The sequence below is a fragment of the Carassius gibelio genome, chromosome A6 (genome assembly GCF_023724105.1).
Source record: "Carassius gibelio isolate Cgi1373 ecotype wild population from Czech Republic chromosome A6, carGib1.2-hapl.c, whole genome shotgun sequence".
Lineage (NCBI taxonomy): Eukaryota > Metazoa > Chordata > Actinopteri > Cypriniformes > Cyprinidae > Carassius > Carassius gibelio.
The window spans coordinates 10589882-10598072 of NC_068376.1; the positions used below are offsets into that span (position 1 = coordinate 10589882).

General features: G+C 34.6%; 1 protein-coding gene across 1 annotated transcript; it reads left to right on the forward strand.

The window, feature by feature from the left end:
- Window positions 1-1888: 1888 nt before the first annotated feature.
- Window positions 1889-8038, forward strand: LOC128015473 (GTP-binding protein Rheb). The gene is made up of 8 exons (XM_052599328.1): window positions 1889-2235; window positions 3480-3551; window positions 3827-3894; window positions 3976-4058; window positions 5646-5702; window positions 5793-5840; window positions 6321-6402; window positions 6544-8038. The coding sequence occupies exons 1-8, from the start codon at window positions 2184-2186 to the stop codon at window positions 6634-6636; spliced, it is 555 nt and encodes a 184-aa protein (XP_052455288.1). The 5' UTR covers window positions 1889-2183; the 3' UTR covers window positions 6637-8038.
- Window positions 8039-8191: the final 153 nt, after the last annotated feature.

Consider the following 8191-nt stretch of genomic DNA (forward strand, 5'->3'; position numbering starts at 1 on the left):
TTAAACAAAATAGCCTGATTCACATTTCTCTTCTTTCGGAGGTTGCTTGATCAATCCATACTCGAATGTCCAAATAGCCTATGCTATATGTATGCCTATATGCCTATATATGACCCCATGAGTTGTCTTCGGGGTCCATGTTATATTTTTATTATGTTGGCTTCCCCTTTAACTGTATCCTGCTAACTAGATTCTTTATTGTAGTAGGCACATTGTCACAAGAATTCTACCATTCCCTACCCCTGACAACCAAAGTCACCACCATCACCGATTGAGGAAAGACAGTGAGTGGAATAGACACTTTCATTGTTAAAGCCACTGTTAAACACTAAGATTCCGTCAACACTGAAGAACTGTTTTTTGTTTATTTTTTTCAAACCTAATGTTAAGTTTAGAGGCGCACCTTCCTTTTGAGGAGTAAACTCTTAAAAATGTAAGTTTTCTTTACAGAAGCAGGTGACCATTGGAGCTCAGTAGCCTGTAGCGAAGCAGAGATTTGTAGGCTCTACATGTTTCAACTTATACTCTGCCCATGCCATTAGGGGAATGTGAGACTTAATTGAATCTCCTCATACTGAGTGCCAAGATTTCAAATCCCCCAGGAACTCTATGCAGACCTTTCCTGTCAGACAGCGGACTCCAGGAGGGCTTTTAGTATCATGAATATCAATATCTGAAAGGAGGATTGCAGGTCTTGTTCTAAATGTTACAAGTTTAAGGATGATCAAATTTAATGGTCCACTAGTTTCACTGTTTAACCTAGAAAAGTTTAAATCATTTACCAGCATATTATACATACTACAACTGAACAATATAGACATTAATGTACAAGTTAGGATGTTTTTATATGTATGCTTTTATAGTGCTGGTAAGAAGCTGATAAGTGCTTGCTAAAATGGATTACATAAAATACACATACACAAATACTAATAATGATATATTTTCTGTCATTTAGCATGAATGAAGTTGCTTCAAGGGATTCAACAATAGTGATAGTATACTACGTCTTTAGGACTATATTTATTTAACCCCCACTTTAATAATAATAATAATAATAATAATAAATACTAGCAGCTGTGGTTTCCAGAACTGTATCATATACAAAATATGGTAACAACATTTTAGGTTTTACAGACTTAACTTAAATTCACAATAAAATAAGTATTTTAATGAAGTACTAATGTCTGATTTTTTTTTAATGTTGTAATTCACAGACATCCACTAAAAACAGGTAGTGATAAGAAAATCACATGAAGAATCATAGCTCATCACAAACACAAAGCTTTTGCAATTCAATATTTAGTAAAAAAAAAAAAAAAAAAAAAAATGTAAAAAAAATTATTATAAATATATATATATATTTAGGAAATATTTGTGGGTGGAGAGAATGAACAACCTATATGCATGTGTCAATACCCACAACTGAGGTGCAAATACACAGTTGCTCCTGGGCCTACTGCTTCAGATTCATTGTGTGTGTGTGTGTGTGTGTGTGTGTGTGTGTGTGTGTGTGTGTGTGTGCACTACTCACTGCTGTGTGTTACGCACTTAGATGGGGGTTAAATGCAGAGGAAAATCCCAGGTATGGGTTACCAAACTTGGCCTCTACACGTCATGTTGTCACTTGAATAAATGATCCAACAGTGGCAGAAACTGGTTATTATTATTTTTGTTCTGTTCAAACTTATATGCTTTTTTGCAACCCTGTAATGATATGTTTCATGGCATGTGGACCAGGTAGACATTAATAATTTATATATATTTAAAATAAATAACTGCATTACAGAATACAACTTTTTTAATTTTTGTCCCCTTCTGCAGTACCGCTTAACACTCCATCCCAGTAGGTGGCGAAAATGCGCCAACAGTTGATTGCCAACCGCAATATAAACTAGGAGTAGAAGACACGCTACTGTGCAGTGAATAAGCATTTTAGCTCATTCGTCGTAGTTTTAAGACGTCACTGCATACTTAAAGTTTTACTTCCAAAGAAAAAATATTTTTGGCTGTACGACGTACACAAAACCGTTTATTTTATGCGACAGAGACAATGATGAAGTTCTTTCTGGAGGGCGTGGAAAAGTTTGTTGTTATCACGTGATAGACCTCTAATGTTTGATAAACTATTTCTTTCATAGCCTCTAGTTCTTTGGTTTCGACGTTCCACGGTTATTTCTTAAATAATGCCTCAACCGAAATACAGAAAGATTGCTGTATTGGGGTATCGTTCAGTTGGTGAGTGTTTGAGATATATATATATATTTTTTTTTCAGTAGGAAGTATTTGATGTTATGTGGTCGCTAAGTTAGCAGAGTTCTTACAGCTGTATAGTGTTAGTGAATTTAATTTCAGCTGTTCTCTGGTTTCCAGACACTTTATTAAGTTAATTTACTTAGTTATTTCGACGCTGACAAGAAACTTCAAACAGGGCTCCAGCATTTGGAAACATAATGGAGAAGCACATGGTGCTGGCAGGGATTAGCAACGTGCAGATATCATCACACGGGCATCACAGGCGATCGTTTTCAATCTTTTGCCAATCAAAAATCGAATAGGATCAATCGGACAATTCTAGTAACATCTTTCTATGTCTCAAAAGTGATTTGTAACACGTCGCAGTTGCTTTTTAGCTAGTTATTAGCCAGTTGCTGCCACTTTCTGTTCCACCTTAAACGACTCTTTCTGTTCACATTAACGTGTCGATGGCGTGTCCATAAAGGGCTTTACAGTGCGTATTCTCGGTCATTTTCAAGGGTACGTTTAAATGTGACACTGTAGTTTTAAGACCCCATAATGATTTTGAAACAATTCAGAATTATTCGAGTTCGAATTGGAGGCTTTTTGCCTCTGCCAAAGTTTTAACTTGTTACTGTACCAATCAATTTAATGTATCCAAAATTGAGACAATATATAAGTAAGTTTAGTTTCATTATCTGCTGGTGTGTAGTAACCGTTTCTTGTCATCGTCAAAGGTGAGCGCAATGTGATGACTCATAAAAAAAAAAAAAAAAAATCCTTAGGCCCAGTGTCTGTAGAACGAGGAAACGGCAGCTTATTCTCTATTATTCCATACTGTATCATATTAATGGTTTCAAAATGTGTAATTTTACAGTGAAATAAGCTCTTTATCAGACCTTAGTGTCTTGTGTAATCTACCCATGAAAATGGCATGAAAGTGACTCCTAAACCTTTACAAATTGGGGTAAAGTTGCAAAAGTAATAAAAAGAGCATAAGTTTCTCACAGTGCATTACACATTTTCATGCGTTATGTTCTTAACCTGCATATACATGTGTGGTTTGATCAGTCAGCAGCTTTCTCAACACCTTTCTGATACTTTAGCTTTTTTTTCCATTATAATAAAATAATAGTTTATGAGTATCATTGTACATTCAACACCCTTATAATAGATGGCACATTTCTGTTACTAATCATTGTTAAACACTGCTTTGATAATCGTTTTGAATTATTTTACAACAGGAAAATCCTCCCTCACGATACAGTTTGTAGAAGGACAATTTGTAGATTCCTATGACCCTACTATTGAAAACAGTGAGTACTGCAATACTTTATTAATATGCTGTTTTACTAGCATTCTTAGCCTGCATGATTCTAAAATGCCATAATGGGAAAATAAATGTAGTGGCCAGCTATTAGTATATGCTAATAAGTATTAAGACCATTATAAAATATATATATATATATTCACTTTTCAGTTTCTGCTTGTGTGCTGTGTGATCTCTGTAGCCATAGTGGAAATTGTATTAAAACCAAAAATACCTATGAAGGTTCTGATATCCTCAATTCAATTTCTGTTTGCCTTTAAGCATTTAATAAAATGGTGTCTGTGAATGGCCAGGATTTCAATCTCCAGTTAGTCGACACTGCTGGACAGGTAATAAACACCCCACCTTTCTGTGAAAATCGTTCTTTTCTTTTTTTCATACCGGTTGTCCCCCTCCCCCTTTCTGTTTAGGATGAGTATTCCATTTTCCCCCAGTCTCATTCTATGGATATTCATGGTTACGTTCTGGTGTATTCTGTCACTTCAATGAAAAGGTCAGGTTTTTTTTTTTTACTTGCCCTGTTATCATTTTGTTGTTGTTTTCTTTTGTCATAAAACTGGACTGTTTAAAAGTTTGGTGTGTTTAGATTATTTAAGGTTAATAATGTAAATAAACAAACTTGCATGCTTGTGTAATCTCTCTTTTATTATTTTGTTTTTAATTCTTGGACTATATACACCTTGCTGTTTTTTTGTGTTTATCTTTTATCTTCTTCAGTATTCTGACTTTTACCTGGGTTAATGATTTGTTTTTCTGTCACGTCACACAAGCAGTTCTATCATTTTTGAGTCTATTCCATTGACCATGAGCTTGTATGCATGCGTACTATGAGTCTACGACTGATTTGTAATACTTTACGTAGTTATCTTCATACTGTTTCAAACTTTAAAAAGTTGGTATTATTTGTGCCTTATTTTTATTTAGTATTTTTCCATAATCTTTGGCCATTTCTTAAATTGACAGCCATACTGGAGCTAACCATTTTCAGTGCCATTGTTGATAGACATAAAGTCTTAACTATTTTGCACCCTTCAAATTTATGAAAACCATTCCAGATCAGTCATAATCACAGTCTCAGCTTCAAGCTTCTTGTATATAAACTGCCTATCTCAGTACAGTTATTTCAATGAAACTTGTAGAGAGTAGGATCATTTTTTCAATACTAATTCATAAACATAGCTTAGAGTACTTTTAATCGCACTTACTCCAGTGTAAGTGGAGTATGATCCACTCTGTGAGTGATTTATTGCACTTCAGTTTACCAATATAGATGTATGTCAGCCCATGTGCACAATGGCAAGGTAGCTAATTCAAAATTATATAATCTAATTATTAAACATTTGCTGTTTTTGTTGCAACTACAGCTGCCACATGATTTGGCTTGCTATATATACCATAATATAGCTAACAATGGATTTAAGTACATCAGCCAAAAATATCAATAGAATGCTGTACCATGAGCTCTGGCTCAAGCCCCTTTCCCACCATAATGGATCCAGTACGGATTACTGACCAGTGTTCTGGGCTGGAAAAATCGATTCCACTCTGGGCTTATGGTAGTCTTTCTGAGCAGTGTAATAACATTCCATTCCATTACTCCGTGATAGAGGTTGAGTCTGCATGTTCAGTTTCTCTTCAGCAAGTACAGCAGAGAGTACAGACAGTTTACCAGCAGACCTAGTGGTACACAGGAATGACCCACGGTATCTGTGAACTTTAGAAGTGCTGCTTACACAAACAATAATGCATCAAATTTGTTTTTGAACTGGTTATGTTGTCACTTAAACAACACATATATTATATTTTCTATTACATAAGTATGTGGGAACACAGGGCTAGTTCTAGACAGGCTTCAATTTGCTCCGTGAAACACTGAATTTATCTTTTCTAATGTTTGATATTTGTCAGAACCATTGCAGATACTATGACACTAGTAACACACTCAATATTGGCTGCACACTCAATTTTTTAACCTCTTATTCTGATATGTTTTTTTTTTCTGAGTGTAAAGGCTTAAAACGTGATCTGAATGCTTTTTTTAAGAGACCAATATAATGTAAACAATCCGCTCTGTTTTCAGTTTTGAAGTTGTGCAGGTTCTTCATGACAAGCTGCTTGATATGGTTGGAAAGATACAGTAAGTGTGGTTTAAACTTGTGAACATATGGTCTAAAATATTACATAAGGTCATAAAACATGTAGCCATAAATGTTGCATATTTACCCAGGGTACCTACTGTTCTAGTTGGAAACAAAAAAGACCTTCACATGGAAAGGTAAGCATATACTATATTTTCCACCTTTTGTATATTTTTAGGGACCAGGCACTAAAACTATTATATATGTTGTTGGTGGTGATGGCGTTGTTTTATTTTTATTTATATTTATCTGTTTAATATTACTTTATACTTATTTAGGGAACAGTTCTTAGAAACGGTACATCACATAGAATCCAAACATGGTAGAATTGTCCCAAATCCTACTACATTTTTGCCATAGGACATATCAGATGTATACCAATTTTGCTTAGGCCATATTGCCTTTCAGTCATTTTGAATAAAGATTCTTCAAACTTATTACAGTTCATATGGTGTTTGTGTACAATTTGGACATATGTTCTTGACAGCTTTAAAAAAAATTCCAATATTTAGTAGACCAATGTGTTTTCTGTGGTAAACATGCTTGAATATACTAAAAAATTATTAATTTAGGAAATGTAACTCCCTCTCTCTCTCTCTCTCTCTCTCTAAATTTAGAGTGATTAAACCAGAAGAGGGGAAGAAGCTAGCTGATTCTTGGGGTGCCGCTTTTATGGAGTCATCTGCTAAGGAAAATCAGGTAACTTTTTTTTTTATCATCTTTTGCTTTACAGTTTACAAAACATTTTATAGACATTTATGCAATAGACATTTTCCTTTTCTGTATAGTATGGAAATTTTTCTGTATGTTCTTCTTTGTAAAAGAACATTAATTTTACAGACAGCTGTAGAGGTTTTCAAGAGGATTATTCTGGAAATGGAAAAAGTTGATGGAAACGCCCCATCAGAGGAGAAGAAGTGTGCTGTGATGTAAGGCACGCAGTAAACTCACATGCTGAAGTTAAGAGACACATCACCATACCATCAATTATAACGGAGCAGTACAGTAACCGGTCCTCTCCTGATGAATTATTTCCAAATGCAGTCAGATATTTAAGCAAATCATTGCTGTTCAAAACCAGTGTCAGCAAACATTCTTCCAAAATTACATATTCAGTATAGGGAATTAAATGTTAATACTATTTGAGGCTGAAATTACTGTAAAAGGTTTTACTGAAAAAAAAAAAAAAGTCCCACCTCTGTTACTTTCAGCTTTGTTGACTGACATTTACTGTTTAATCTGACAGGTACTAACCTGTTTCCAATTTACTATCTCAAATGGGCAGTAAACCGTTGCTCTCATTTTGATTTAGATTTTTTCTTTTCTATTTTGTTCCCTTTGATAAATATTTACTAATTTTACTTGTCTTGAGTAACCAGTGTTACTCAAATGTGCATCAGTTGTCCATTTAAATTTAGTTCATATAGTGACTGTCATTAAGACTGCACATATTAACAACTCAGCGCTGTGCTCCTTCGTTCCTCTTCCTAGTGGAATGTGTGAACGGTGTGGGTGTGTGTGTATATATAATAGGATGTAAAACAGCACCCTAAAAAGATCCACTGTTCCCGCTGGTGGTTTTATACACAATCAAGTGACTACAAGAACTGTATTCTTTCTAAACCTTCAGTATAAAGTAAACATGAGTACTTTAATACTTTGTTAGAATTCTATTTGTGAGATTCAGCCTTTTTTCATTTGTCGGAAGTGTTTTGTTTTGAATCAGAAATGAGTTTGGTTACCTGTAACAGTGCCCTACATTCATTTTATGCCACTGTGAACATAAATCTTTACATGGTGTATAAAAGTGTTTGTGAGGAAAATACACTATTTTAGTATGATGCTGAACTTCATACAGACCATTTGCTATTCTTGAGGGCTTAGTCTAATATTTGCATTGTTACCAAGGATCAGTCAATTCATCAACAATTTCCCCCTGTGGAGGCATATGAATTTAATCTTCACTTAAAAAGCAGGGTCACAAACAATACCTCTGTAGAGCAGTTTAGACAGATAATACACTGGTTACCATTTTTTCTAATGCAGTTGTAATGTCTTTTGCATCATCATCCCTGCTTCCTATTTAGTAACTCCTTAGTGATATTGAATGGCACCATGATACAAATAGTACCAGAAATGTCCCCGACCCTTACTACTTTGAATTAGCACCACTGAAGTCCAGTGTTCCTTTAAAATCTGCACCTCATTTTCCTGTGAAGTTCAGGCTGCCAGGTTTTTCGTTTTTATAATTTTGACAACCTTCATGATAATTTTAGGGACTTCTGTATATGGATTTTTTTTTTGTATGTGGACAAAAATAAACATTTAAAGTGTGGTGTTTTTTGTTTTGTTTTGTTGCTTCCAAAAGTTAGTTGGGTTTCTCACATCACAGTACCACTATGGTATCGCATCTTTGGAGAGATTGACTTGTCACACCGAACATAGAAGTTTTTATTTATATTGTTGCACTTCTTTCTAGAAATCTTAC

Excerpts from the sequence above, each read along its gene's own strand:
- LOC128015473 (XM_052599328.1), top strand. The coding sequence starts at position 2,184 with ATGCCTCAACCGAAATACAGAAAGATTGCTGTATTGGGGTATCGTTCA. Across the intron at positions 5,703-5,792 it reads GATATGGTTGGAAAGATACA|GGTACCTACTGTTCTAGTTG; the intron begins GTAAGTGTGGTT and ends ATATTTACCCAG. Across the intron at positions 6,403-6,543 it reads CATCTGCTAAGGAAAATCAG|ACAGCTGTAGAGGTTTTCAA; the intron begins GTAACTTTTTTT and ends TTAATTTTACAG.